The sequence below is a fragment of the Peromyscus leucopus genome, chromosome 7 (assembly GCF_004664715.2).
Source record: "Peromyscus leucopus breed LL Stock chromosome 7, UCI_PerLeu_2.1, whole genome shotgun sequence".
Lineage (NCBI taxonomy): Eukaryota > Metazoa > Chordata > Mammalia > Rodentia > Cricetidae > Peromyscus > Peromyscus leucopus.
The window spans coordinates 45,069,567-45,084,130 of NC_051069.1; the positions used below are offsets into that span (position 1 = coordinate 45,069,567).

Below are 14,564 nucleotides of genomic sequence, written 5' to 3' on the forward strand. Positions count from 1 at the left end.
TCCTGGGTCATCTTTCTCAGCCTTAATATGTGGGGAGGTGCTTAGTCTTACTTCAACTCAATACACCATGTTTTGTTTATACTCATGGGAGAACTGCCCTTTCCTGAACAGAAACGGAGGGGGAGTGGATGGGGGTGGAAACAGAGGGGGGCTGGGGAGGGGGACTGGGAGGAGAGGAGGGAGAAACTGCTGCCAAGATGTAAAATAAATAAATAAATAAATAGGAAGTTTGAATTTAATTTTTCTGTTAACTGTAAATCTTACATTTGTGTTTATGAATTTTTTATTTAATAAAGTTTAATGTTATTTGAAAAAAAAACAAAAACTAAGTTTCTGTAGCCATTCCTATTTAATCAATGACAATTCAATTTTCCCACTTTCCCCAAGAAAAACTACCTTAAAGTCATCCTTTAACTTCACAATCACATGCATTAGTAAATCCATTGTGGCTTTACCTACACTGGTCTCAAAATCTTGAATCATGAATTCTCACCTCATTGCCGGAAAAATCTTGTTTTCTTCTCACTTTGACCCTGGTATTTTAGCTTATATTAATACACAACTCAGATCATGTCATTCCTTGGATCAAAACATCCCAATGCCTTCTCAGCCCTGAGCAAAAATTCAAGCCCTCCCATTGATCTCCCAAGTCCCACATGATTTAGCCTAGGCATTAACTCTCTGGTGGATCAGCTTCCAGTCTCCTAAGTTTCTTCATACCTCTATGTCTTTCTATTCATCAAAGTGTTCCCGCCTCAGGGCCTTTGTTCTTGCAGTCCTGTCCAAGGTGGTTTTCCTCTGTGCGTTAAAACATCTCACTTTTTATTTCTTAAGATAGTTGCTTATGTTCCCCTCTTGTGAGAGACCCTCCTGATGCCCCCCCCCTCAAGCCTACAATGGTGTCTTATTCTGACGTCATCCTTCCCTCCCCTTCCTCTTGATACTCTTCCCCCCTCTTCCTGTTGTGTGTTCCCCTAAAGGACCCATTACCTGGTAACACAGTACAAACTTTAGTGCTATTCCTCTGTTATGTTTTCTTGCACCAGAGTGTAAACCCCACAAGTGTGGATTACTTAATATTAGAGGATGAGCATTGTAAAGGAAGGAAATGAGAGAAAACTGGAAACCCAAAGAATGATGAAAACTGGTTTGGAGGAGCTGATGAGGAAAACTACTGTGTCTGGGAAATGTTAGGATCAAGTGTGTTGGCTACGGCCTGTCTGCTGCTGGTGAGTGAGGCGGAAGTTCTGAGAAGAAGCAGTGTGAGAAGGTGCCTGACTTAAAAAGGTATTGTCATGGGTGGAGATATCACCAAGGATGATAAACCAGGCAGCAGAGGGAGAGAGTCTGCTGAAAGGGCCTGAGACAGGCTCTTTGTCTGTATAGTTCGTCCTCTTCTGTGACAGGAAAGCATGGAGTCATTTGTTGCCCACCTCAGTTAGGAAAAAAAGAGGTGAGATTAACAGTAAAAGTGGAAGGAAGTACAGAACATAAAGTCATGGATGATGGCAAGTAGGAAAGAATTTATGAGAAAATAATGAGTTAAAATCATAGTTGCAGATGGGTGGTGCTGGTACAAGCCTTTAATCTCAGGACTTGGGAAACAGAGGCAGGCAGATCTATATGAGTGTGAGGCTAGCCTGGTCTACATAGCGAGTTCCAGGACAACCTGGGCTATACAGAGAAACCCTGCCTGGGGTAGGGGAAGAATCATAGTTATAAGAAAATGATAGAAAAGATAAAACTCCATTAGCTGAGTAGATTTCCCAGTGAGATTTTATTCTGACACACTCCAGGAAAAGCACAAGAGTAGAGAGAGTGGTCTGAAAAGCAAGACTAGAAAAGAGATTTTTTTTTTTTAAGTGTAACTCTTCAGGAAAGGAAATCAATTTTGTGGGAAAAATGATTGATCTCAGTGCTTCCCCCAAGGTCAAACTTCCCACTGTTCAGTGGCAAAAGCCAAAGGAAGTGTAATAAGAGCCACAGTTAGGGTGCAAAGAGGAAGTGACCTGGAAAGTGACCCAGGAGAGGTGGATAATGGGAGCACTGCCCGCCTCTGTGGGAAGTTAGCTTGCTGATGGATTGAGCCCCCAGGCGACGCTGCTCTTTTCCAGGTACATCTGCAACAAAGAGGCATTTCACTTCCTTTGGAGCCTGGACAAAGTATAAATTGCGCAGGCCTAATTTGAAACAGAGCGTCCCTCCACCCACGAGGTCTTACGCCCACAGGCTAAGAGAAGGGCGGCGACCACAGACAGGTGTCTGGGCACAGGAAGCTGCGACCTCAGTGATCTAGAGAGGCTCGCCGTGCTGCAGCTGCTGGCTGACGGTGACTAGCTTCGGGAAGAGACCAGTCCAGTAAGGCACCGGCATCTCCTCCTAGAGGTCCTTGATGCACTGCTGGTCTTCAAGGGAGGGTGTGTGTGTGTGTGTGTGTGTGCCAAGCACACTGGCTTGTGGTGGACAGGAGGCCTGGTACTGCCTTATGGCTACCGGTGCGGGCAGAGCCACCATGGCAGTACAGGGGCCAACCTGGACATGGTGATGCGTTACTGTCAAGCTCTGGAAACATGGTGTGGTGCCAGTGGCCTCTGGAATAGCTAAGGCTCAAAGCCTGGGTCAGCCTGATGAACTGCACATTGGTGTCCAGATGGGTTTCCTCTGGGCTATACGAGGCTCCGTGGAGTGCAGGCTTCTCTACGCTGTGGATTCTTGCAACCCTCCAGCTTTCAAAGACTGGCTGCACGCCTCTGCTGGGGGTTTCCAGGGAGACTGGCTGAGGACTCCGCTTGGGGGTCTCCTTCAGGTTCCCTGGACATTTTGCTTTGTGCCTGCTTTTCTCACTGGAACACTTGCCAGAGTGTCCTCTATCCTTTCCTATCATCCAAACCTGCCCTGTATTCTGGCAGCTCTTCTCCACTGTCTTTGTTTAGTTTAATTTTCAGTTGTTTTTAAATTTTCCTGTGACTTCATTCCCAGCTCTCCCTAGATGTAGATGTTTTACTAATGCTAGCAACTTAGTAATTGTGCAAAAATACTTAATGGTAGTGGTGGTGTTGATCCAAATGTAGAAGAGTAATTACTACAAGCTGAGAAGGTGCATGCGTGTGTGCGTGTGTGTGTGTGCGTGTGTGTGTGTGTGTGTGTGTGTGTGTGTCTCGTGTGTGTGTGTGTGTGTGTGAATAAAAGGAGGTTGGAAACATCATTCTGCATCGATCTAATAATAGGTATATACTAATTAAATTATGTTTAAACTGTAAGACACAGTGGAACATCAACCATTAATTAGAAAACTTTGCGGAGTCAGGCACACAGCTGTGAGTGCTGGTGTCAGGCCCAGCCTGGGAACAGCAGCATCCAGACTGTGCTGAATAAGTTCAGTCCTTCCTGGACTCACGAGTGTATTGATGAGTTTGCCCCAGAATGAGCACCATAAAGGCATCCCCAGGCCCTAGAAAAGATAAGGTGTATTCTGGCAACCCATGGGTTGATCTCCAACAGTAGCAAACAAATCAAAAATTGAGTTGGAGACAAGGAATTGGTCCCCTCCTCGAAGACATTTCTCTTCTGCTAAGAAGGATACCATTAGGATCCATTCTTCAGCAGCTGGGCAGCTGTGGAAGCATCTCTGAGGTTATGCTCCACTGTATCAAAACCATTATTTGACTCAATTTTGAGCCACACCAAAATGTATATGGTGCCTGGGAGCCCAGCTGTGTAGCCAGCGATTGCTGTGGAGTTACTCTGCTTCCAGCCAGCAGCCTCGGCTTCAAGACGCTGCCCTGATTCCAGCTAATGCAAAGTCCCGGCACAAATTTTGCCTTCCCAATAGGCTACCCTCTTCCTTCCCATCCTTCTTCAAGAAAGGTCTCTCTTAGCCCCTAGCTGCCTCCTTTCTCTACCCCTATTTCTGACCCCTCTGTTCTGTCCCATTTAGCATGTGGACCTTCCTAGGGAGACCTGAATGCATTCTATGCCTGTCTTCTGCCTTATCTGCAATGGCTCTGCAAAAACAGAAAGAGTTACCCAGGTACGTATGCTTCAGGCTGCTGCAGAGGTTCCATTTAAGGTGCACCCTAGGGCTCCCAAGGGAAAAGCTTAAAAAAAAAAAATCTGTGTGTGTACATTTACACACATGCACATGATGGATATATGTGCGTTTGTGTGTATGTGCTGTGGTGCATGTGTGGAGGTCAGAGGACAACTTTGGATGTCAGTCTTTGATTTCCACCTTGTTTGAGACAGGGGCTCTCTTGTTCACTACCATTTCCATGGATTCTCCTGTCTCTGTCTCCTGTTTCCCCCTAAGGGTAATGGGATTAGATACATGCACTATCACATTGGACACGTCTGGCCTTTTCCTGGATTCTGGGAATCTGTAAGCACTTTACACATTGAGCCCTGTCTGTAGCTCCTTTCTCTTCCTTTTCCTCCCCTCCTTTCCTCTGCTTTCCTCCCCTCCTCTCCTCTCTTTCTTTAGAGAGGTGGGCTTTATATCCCACTGACTGGCCTTGCACTCCTGCTTACCGAGCTGTGCCCTATACCTTCTTGTCCTTGCAGGCTTAATCAAACTCACTTGACCCCCCTGTTGCTGTCGACTCGACGGGTAGGTCTGAAAGTTGAGAGATCACAGTTCACACTGGAAGGTTTCCCATTCCGGATCATATCTGGCACTATTGACTACTTCCGGATACCTAGGCAGAAATGGAGAGTCAGCTTGAGGAAGATGCGGGATGGCGGCTTCAATACCCTCACCACGTGAGTTGTTGCTTCTGGGTCGTGTATAAGAATTTTTTCACTGAATCCTAGCAGAGACTTCATTTGAACGGTCATTTTAAAATTATCATTAAAAAAGATACTAGCCAGGCGGTGGTGGCACACGCCTTTAATCCCAGCACTCGGGAGACAGAGGCAGGTGGATCTCTGTGAGTTCAAGGCCAGCCTCGTCTACAGAGCGAGATCCAGGACAAGCACCAAAAAAGAAAGAAAGAAAGAAAGATATTTGTTAGCTAAGTTATTAGTCAGCGTTTTCTAAAGGAACAGAAAAAAATATATATGGCATTTATTAGAGTCGTTTACTGCAGTCTGAGTAGTATGTCTTTTGATACAAAGGTCAAGGATCTGGTAATTGTTCAGTCCATGAAACTGGGTGTCTCAGTAGCCCCAATCTGGTGCTGGAGTCCCACAGAAGTTCTAGAGAGCTGCTGGTCTTCAGTCTGCACTGGAGTCCTGTAGAAGCAGGTTCTAGTACCAGCAAGGTTGCCAGTGAGAGTGAGGGCAAGCAGGCAAAAGTCAAAAGCTTCCTTTTCTCATGTCATTTTGTATGGGCTGTCCAGATTTTAGAGTGGGTCTTCTGTCCTCAGATAACCCAGATTTGAGGTGGGTCTTCTGTCTTCAGTTGATCTACATTTGAGGCAGGTCTTCCCACTGCAAATGATCCAACTAAGAGAATCCCTCACAGGCATGCCCATCTGCTTGAGTTTAAGTTAATTCCACAGTTAATCAACTGTGGTGGTTTGAAAGAAAATGGCTCCCAAAGAGAGTGGCACTATTAGGAGGTGTGGCCTTGTCCCAGGAAGTGTGTCACTGTGGAGGAGGGCTTTGAGGTCTCATATGTGCTCAAGCCACACTCAGTGTCTAAGACCACTCCCTGTGGCCTGTGCAAGATGTAGAACTCTCAGCTACCTCTCCAGCATCATGCCTGCCTGCCTGCCTGCTTCCTACCATGATGATAATAGACCAAACCTCTGAACTTTAAGCCAGCCCAACCCAATTAAAAGTTTTCCTTTAGCCGGGTGGTGTCGGTGGTGGCGGCGCATGCCTTTAATCACAGTAATCGGGAGGCACAGGCAGGTGGATCTCTGTGAGTTTGAGGCCTGCCTGGGCTACAGAGTGAGTTCCAGGAAAGGTGCAAAGCTACACAGAGAAACCCTGTCTCGAAAAACCAAAAAAAAAAAAAAAGTTTTCCTTTATAAGAGTCACCATGGTCTTGGTATCTCTTCACAGCAATAGAAACCCTAACTGAGACAGTGAATTCAGTGAAACTGTCTCCTTGGAGCTTTTGCTGAGAACAGAATGCTCTGAGTACATGTCAAGCTTGTGGAATAGGCCTATAATCTCAATATTTAGGAGGTAGAGGCAGGAGGATTTTTTAATGCCAGCCCCAGTAACATAGAAAATTGAAGCTAGCCTAGGCTACATAATATTTGTCAATAAAACAAAACAAAAATAACAACCAACCAATCAACCAACCAAAAAAGCACCACCCAAGTAACAACTAACCAAAAAGGTGTGCCATATGTTTAGGATGTCTTGAGTACCCGTTTGCTACCATGACACAGGTTTGAATGGCTTTGTCCTCCATGTGAAAGTAGAGAGTAGGTTAGAGGCAGACTTTTTTTTTTGACTCTGGCTAGGATTCAGTGAAACAGTCTCCTTGGAGCTTTTGCTGAGAACAGAATGCTCTGAGTGCATGTCAAATGGTCACTGTCTCCCTCTCCAGTAGGAAGCAGAAGGGAAGGCTCCTCAGCTCTCTACAGTGAGAACTTAGGATTCAGGAGGTAAACATCACGAAAATGTGGGGTCCACACCCCCACAAGCCTCTCCCTGTTGCAGCGTTTTTAAACCACCAAGATTATCTGCACCGAATCTCAGCTCATGAGCTGCAGTTGGGGCATTCTTTAAGCAATGCTGGCGCCAGCAAAGGCTTCCCTTTGTGAGGCGAGGCCTAGCTCCTGGTAGGCTGTGGCTCTCTGTATCCTCTGTGACAGTCAAGAGTCTCCTGGAGAGCACAGTCAGCAGGTGTCGTAGGGTTTCTATCGCTGGGATGAAACACCGGGACCAAAGAGCAAGTTGGGGAGGAAAAAGTCTATTAGGTTTACAGTTTAGCATTGCTGTTCATCACCGAAGGAAATCAGTGAGACAGAAGCTCAAACAGGGCAGGATCTTGGAAGCAGGAGCTCATGCAGAGGCCATGGAGGGGAGGTACTTACTGGCTTGTTCCAGTTTCGGAGGTTCAGTTCATTATCATTATGATAGGGAGCATGGCAGCGTGCAGGCAGATGTGGTGCTGGAGCTGAGAGTGCTACATCTTGCAGGCAACAGGAAGCTGACCAACTGTCACACTGAGGGAAGCTTGAGAAAAAAGAGACCTCAAGCCCCCCACACACACACACACAGTGACACACTTCCTCCAACAAGGCCACACCTTCTAATAGTGCCACTCCCTTTGGGGGCCATTTCTTTCAACCCACCACAGCAGGTAAAAGAGTGATGATAAAGAATTGCTCATGCAGTTACTGGGGATGAGAAGTCTCCACTGCTGTAGACTTGAGGCTTAAGAACAAGATGTCTGATGTCGAAAGTTCCAGTTCAAAAGCAGGAAGGGTCAAAACCAAATGACAAGAGCTGAAAGCAGCGATACACACCCGTGAGCCTGACACGTGGGAGGCTGAGTCAGGAGGATCACACATTTGAGGCCAGTCTGGGATATACATTGAGACCCTGTCACAAATCAAAACTCAAGAACAAAACTGAAAGATTGTTTTGGAGACTCACCCAGATGGCCACATACTGTTTTTTTTTTTTTTTTTATTGACAAAATCGTACGAGATTCCAATGATAATCACACTACAATATTTTTATCTTGTATGTGTATAATATTAATATAAGTATGTAAAATAATACATATAAAATATATGTTCAACATATATATGAAATACACACACACACACACACACACACACACACACACACACATGAAATGTTGCAGATAAAAAGAAATAGAATGAATATGACAAAGAGATGTTAAAGTAACTCACAGACAGTATGAAAAGTTGTATGCCAGAACTGGGGGCCTGCAGTAAACAGGCCTGCAGAGGTCAGAAGAGGACCCCTGGAACTGAGGTTGTGGATGGCTGTAGGTGCTGGGAATCAAACCTGGGTCCTCTGCAGGAGCAACAGTGCTTAACTGCTGAGCCATCTCTCCAGCCCGTGTTGAGATTATTGAGGTAGATTCTGTATATAATTTATTGGTTTCATCAAATTTGGAACATTTTGACTGTTTTTTTTTTCCAAGTATTTTTTGCTCTTCTCCTTGCTACAGGGCTCCAGTGACTTGTATGCTGGAGTTCTTGACCAGATCTCACATGCGCACATCCCATAGTGCTCTCTTTATTCCGTCTTCTATTTTATTCTATTGTTGTTTAAGATAGTTTTTTCATTATATCTACTTTTCTTTTCTTTTTCTTTCTTTCTTTTTTTTGAGACAGGGTTTCTCTGTGTAGCTCCGGTTGTCCTGGAGCTTGCTCTGTAGACCAGGCTGGCCTTGAACTCAGAAATCTGACTGCCTCTGCCTCCCGAGTGCTGGGATTAAAGGCGTGCACCACAATGTCCAGCTCTTTCATTATATTTTAAAAACCCACCACTGGCCTTTTATTCTAGGTGTCTACTCTATTGTTTGTTCCAACTGGCATATTTCATTTCCTTTTCTCCATTGCACCCAAAACATCTATCATTTCTCTCTCTCTCTGTCTCTCTCTCTGTCTCTCTCTGTCTCTCTCTCTCTTTTACACACACACACACACACACACACACACACACACACACACACACACACACCACTGAACTAGGTACAAGCCCTTTTGACTTTTTATTTTGAGACCAGGTCTTGCTAAATTGCTGAAGCTATCCTTGAACTCTCTACCAGAATTAGTCACTGAACTTTGTACCCCTCCCCTCATCATCCTTAGCAGGAATTAAGGACATGTGTCACTAGGCCTGGGTTTTTTTTTGTTTTTTGTTTTTAACAGATTCTCACTATGTAGCCTAGACTGCCCTCAAACTTGTGAGTCTCCCGCTTCAGCCCCCAAAGTGATGGTATTCCAGGCATGTACCACCACACCCAACAGTTTCTGTTTGTTCTTTTCCAGCACAGGACTTCCTGTATAGCTAGCTGGTCTTACACTGGCGATGCCCCTGCATCAGCCTCCTCAGTGCTTGGAATGCAGGTGTCCACACTGGAGGCTTCACTGCTGAAACTTTCAGCTTCCTCCAAGTAGAGAGAAGCTTGTTTCTGTGTTACAAGTGGAGGAGTCAGTGCAGAAGAAGCGCACGATGGGGGAGCTTCTTACGCTTTTCTTTTTCCGCATGACAGGCATGTCCCTTGGAATCTCCACGAGCCAGCAGTGGGCCAGTTTCATTTCATTGAAAACCTGGACCTCATGTACGTGTTTATACTTCTGAGATTCAGAGAAGGATGTACCTGGGGGATTGGATGAAGGAATGGATGTATTGCTCTGCCTTTTGGTTCTTGCCTTTTTGTTGCTGTTTTGAGGCAGGGTCTCACCATATAACCCTAGATGGCCTGGAATTATCTATGCAGACCAGGCTGGCTGCACACTCACAGAGGTCTGCTTGCCTCTGCTTCCTTACTGCTGGAATTAAAGGTGTGTGCCACTGATTCCCAGCCTCTAATTCTGCCTTGCTAGCCAGCCAAAAGCTCTAATAACTTTTTGCTTGCTATCCTGGGAACCAGATGGTTGAAATACGGATTCATGGCTCCAGTGAATCCCTTGTAAGTTGTCAGCAGCTTCATTTTTGGATCCTTGAGTAACCAGCTATGATTGAAAAGGAAGGAAGGAAGGAAGGAAGGAAGGAAGGAAGGAAGGAAGGAAGGAAGGAAGGAAGGAAGAAAGGAAGGAAGGAGGGAGAAAGGGAAGGAGGGAGGAAGGGAGGGGGGGAGGGAGGGAGGGAGGGAAGGAAGGAAGGAAGGAAGGAAGGAAGGAAGGAAGGAAGGAAGGAAGGAAGGACAGCCATCATGCCAAGCCCCTGCTTTGGGGGGTAATGTTACTGTGACTGCTTTCTTTCCAGAACTTTTATCACCATGGCATCAGGGGAGGGGCTCTGGGTCATTCTGTGTCCAGGTCCCTATGTTGGCAGTGACTTAGACCTTGGAGGCTTGCCCAGGTGAGTTGTGGTCTGAACGTCCCTGGGTAGGAAGCATTTTCACAGGGCTTTACTTCTGTATACATTTAGAAAATCTGCACCGTTTTGTTTATTGATGGCAGGTACTTACAGGTATGGTTTTGAGTCTGGCTGTTTTTCTCTTAGTTAATGCATTCAAAGTTTATACAGGTTGCAGCGGGACCATCTGTCAGGGCTGTTTTTCTTTTCCTAGCTGAGGACTTTCCAGTGGGAGCAGGCTCTCCATCTCTCATACACACAAACACAAGCACTTCTAAACAGCCATGCAACCATCTTTTTCCATAACAGAGGTTAATACATTTTTTCTGTAAAAGGCCATCTAGTGATCCCAGCTGAAGTGGGAGGATTGTCACAAATTTGGGGCCATCCTGGGCTACATCGTGAGCATTCGGCTAGTCAGTGCTACATAGATAACAAGATTTGGATACAAAGTCCAGAGAGAAAATATTTCAGGCTTTCTGAGACACAGGCAGCCTCTGAAGTTAGCCTGCAAACTGCAGTGAAAATATATAAACAACTGGTACAGTTGTGCCAACAAAACTATTTAATAAATAGACAGCAGGTCTGACTTGGCTTTTTGGGTGTAGTTGGTGAACTCCGTCTTGGAATACAGTTATAAAGTCCTCCCCCCCCCCGTGCCCCACCCCTCTCACCCCACGCATCTTGGGGGTGCTGGGGTGTTTTTAATTTAAACTGGACCCCATTTTAATTTAAAGCTGGACCCCATTCTCACATCTCACTGTTCTGTGTGGCCATGCGAATGTGGGCTGTGTTTTAGATCTCCTTTGTGGGAACATTCCTTATGACTGGTTCCCATCCTGAGTCTGAATCTTACCTTTTCAATCATAGCTGGTTACTCAAGGATCCAAAAATGAAGCTGCGGACAACTTACAAGGGATTCACTGGAGCCGTGAATAAGTATTTTGACCATCTGATTCCCAGGATCGCACCATTCCAGGTAAAACCTAATCCTCATCTCTGCCAGTAAGGAAAGTGATTGCCAGATCGATTTCCTGGCTAGTGTTTGCCACTTTCTGTGCTCTGAGAAGCAGGGAGCATATGCTGGCTACTGTGTATTAGTAGCCAGGAATTCCAGTTACTTAGTTAACAAAGCTGTGGCTTTAGACTTTAATTGGGCATGATGGTGTATGCTGTAATCCCAGCCTCTGGCAGGAGATGTGAAAGGATCCAGCCTAGGCTACATACTGAGATCTTGTCTCAAAGTGGGGGCAGGGCCTGGATTTAACTACTCTTCTTTTGCCTTTCCACACCACCTGCTCAGCTCTGGTCTGCTCTTCCACTGTCAGGACACTTGGAAGAACGTTCTGTGTCTTTGCTTTGACCTGTTGGTTATTAGCTTGCACTCAGAATTACCAGAAGTTAGAATTAGTGATGATTCTCTAAGCTTTCACAGGCAGCTACATGCCAGTGCATCACTAACAGTGATTTAGGGGAGTCACGTTGTAGAGGTCATGGTCCCTCAAACAATTCAGGAACATGAAAAGGAGTACAGTCAAATGGTGTCTGACTTATAGTAGTTGAGATAAGGGCATTTGACCTGATAACAGTATGAAAGCTTAAGTCTTTTAAAAATTATGTCTGCCTATCTATCTATCTATCTATCTATCTATCTATCTATCTATCTATCTATCTATCTATCTATATCTATGTATGTATGTATCTATCTATCTTCTATCTATCTATATCTCTGTATGTATGTATCTATCTATTTTCTATCTATTATCTATGTGTGTATGTATGTAACACGAATCTTAAAAGGTCTTATTAATAAAAAAAAAAAAAAAAAAAACCCAGAACCAGACATTGGGGTGAAAGCTGAAAGATCATTGAAGCAGAGCAAGGCAGCCATAAGCCTCTATGAAATTCTCAGTCTTTTTTTTTTTTTTTTTTTTTTTTTTTTTGGTTTTTCGAGACAGGGTTTCTCTGTGTAGCTTTGCACCTTTCCTGGATCTCTCTCTGTAGAACAGGCTGGCCTCGAACTCACAAAGATCTGCCTGGCTCTGCCTCCCGAGTGCTGGGATTAAAGGTGTGTGCCACCACCGCCCGGGCGAAATCCTCAGTCTTAAGAGAGAGGAAAGTTCCTGTTTCCTCACACCTTATATACCTTTCTGTGTCCTGTCATATTACTTCCTGGGATTATAGGCATGTGTCACCACTGCCTGGCTGTTTCTCTCATGTAGCCCAGTGTGGCCTTGAACTCACTGGATCTTGAACTCCATCTGGATCTCTGCCTCCTGAGTGATAGGATTAAGGGTGTGTGCCACCACTGTCTAGCCTCTATGTCTAATCTAGTGCCTGGCTCTGTCCTCTGATCACCAGGAAAACTTTATTGGGGTACACCATATATTAACACATTTATATGTATCTATTTCCTATGTATGTATGTAAGTATGTATGTATGTATGTAAGTATGTATGTATCTATGTATGTATCTATCTATCTATCTATCTATCTTTTATCTATCACCTGTGTATGTATGTATATTTTCAACTTAGGTCGGCTTTAGTTGAGACAGACCTGCACATTAGGTTGAAGAATGTCTACACTATGTAGAAAATTAGTAGAGAGCAATAAAGTTTAATCATTTATATCTTAGTTATGGTTTCTATTGCTGTGAAGAGATAACATGATCACAGCAGCTCTTAGAAAGGAAAACATTTAATTGGGGCTGGCCTACAGTTCAGAGGTTCAGTCCATTGCATCATCATGCAGGAAGCATGGTGGCATGCAGGTAGAAATGGTGCTGGAAAAGGAGCTGAGAGTTCTACATCATGGTCTGCAGGCAGCATGAGATGACAGTGACACACTGGCCAGGGTTGAGCTTCTGAGACCTCAAAGCCCACTCTCCTAGTGACAGACCTCCTCCAACAAAGCCACACCTACTCCAATAAGGCCACACCTCCTAATAGTGCCACTCCCTATGGGCTTATGGAGGCCATTTTTATTCAAACCACCATAACATCTATTAGATATCAAGCTTTGCACAAGGAAATTAGTACTTTCCCAACTCATTTTATCCTCACAGTAATTATTTTACATTAGTATATATTAAATGAAAGCAATGTCCCAAATTGCATATGCCTAGATGAATGCTTCACATGGCTGAACTTGCTGGGAATAGACTAACTATAATTACTCAAGGAAAATATTAAAACTCATAAGTGACCAAACTACACGCGCCAGAGCACATTTGGGCGATAGGCGAGATGGTCCTTTTCAGAGACAAAGTGGCCATAGACACACGTGGCTACTTAAATTAATGTAAACAAAGTACATTAAAACTTAAGTTCCCAGGGCACACTCTTCTTCACTGTACCAATAACTACAAGCAGCTGGTTGCTATTATATTGGCAGAACATAAATAGAACATCATAGGTTAGGGATATAGCTCAGTTGGTAGAGTCCTTGCCTTCCACAAAAGCCCTGGGTTAAATCCTCAGCACCTCATAAACCAGTGTGGTGTTTCAAGCTTGTAATCCCAGAAGTCAAAGGGTAGAAGCATCAGGGCCAGAAGTTCAACATCATCTTCCTGGTCATAAGGAGTTTGAGACCAGTTTTTGATACAATTAAAACTCAAGCTGGGTATGGTGGTATACATCTTTAATCTTAACACTTAGGAGATAGAGACAGGCACATGAGCTCAAGGACAAACTGTCTACTTCATGAATTCCAGGTCAACCAAGGCTGCATAGTGAGAACCTGTCTCCAGAACCGAACAGAACAGAACCTAGGACCTTTTCATTGCTGTTAGCCAATGTGCTTACCCTTCCTAACTTAGAATACTGCAGCCTTGAAACTTTAGCCTGGAAACTGCTGAGTGAGTTTTACCTCATCCAGAGCCTAGTGATGTTGAGGGGTCTTGGAAACATTCTCCTGTAGCCTCATGAGTCAGTACTTCCTTACTACTGAGAATTCCTCTCTAGAATATTTCAATCAAATTTATCAAATTCTAGATCTTCTGCCTCAGATCTTTCTGGGTACTGACAGCTTCTGGATCTTTCTTCTTTTCTGCTCTATTCTTCATTGGAGAGATGCAGAGTGAAAGGGAAAAGGGAAGAAGCTGGTTTTGAAAGTCTTTCAGTGTTTGTCAGCTAAGGGACATGCAGTTAAGAAAGTTAAAAATGCACCTTTAGTCTTTGTGTCCTTTTTAACTTCCACGCCAAAAAACTTAGGGATCAAGTGTTTGCTGTTTGCTTAATATCTTCCAGTTTCAACCCTGTCTAAAATTTCTCCTCAGTCATTATGGTCTGGTTTGAGTGTGTAAACACTTCAGTCATAGGAATACACAGTCCTGGATGCTCTGACATGGCTAACTACATCATTGGCATGGATATATTCCTTATAGTGTTTTTCCGCCCCTACATGCCAGGTGAGGTACCTTGTGGTTATCCTACATGTTCCTGAAGGAAATTTGAGGAAATATATTATAAGTTTGGCTATGAGGGTGAAGAGGCAAGATGGCGGGAAATAGAGGGGCTGATGGTCCAGGCAAGTTAATCTTAACATAGGGCCTACGGCATTTCAAATGAAGATGAGAGGGTGCAGGTGTGAAGGCAGTG

At 44.5% G+C, this 14,564-nt stretch overlaps 1 protein-coding gene across 1 annotated transcript in view; it reads left to right on the forward strand.

Annotated features, from left to right (window-relative positions):
* Positions 1-2,216: 2,216 nt before the first annotated feature.
* LOC114702583 (beta-galactosidase-1-like protein 2) overlaps positions 2,217-14,564 on the forward strand; it is a 32,996-nt gene continuing 20,648 nt past the window's right edge. Inside the window, exons 1-6 of the mRNA XM_037207661.1 lie at positions 2,217-2,358; positions 3,938-4,030; positions 4,561-4,758; positions 9,155-9,223; positions 9,871-9,966; positions 10,834-10,942. Coding sequence (XP_037063556.1) covers positions 3,939-4,030; positions 4,561-4,758; positions 9,155-9,223; positions 9,871-9,966; positions 10,834-10,942 — 564 coding nt within the window. The 5' untranslated portion in view covers positions 2,217-2,358; position 3,938. The remainder of the gene's footprint in view (positions 2,359-3,937; positions 4,031-4,560; positions 4,759-9,154; positions 9,224-9,870; positions 9,967-10,833; positions 10,943-14,564) is intronic.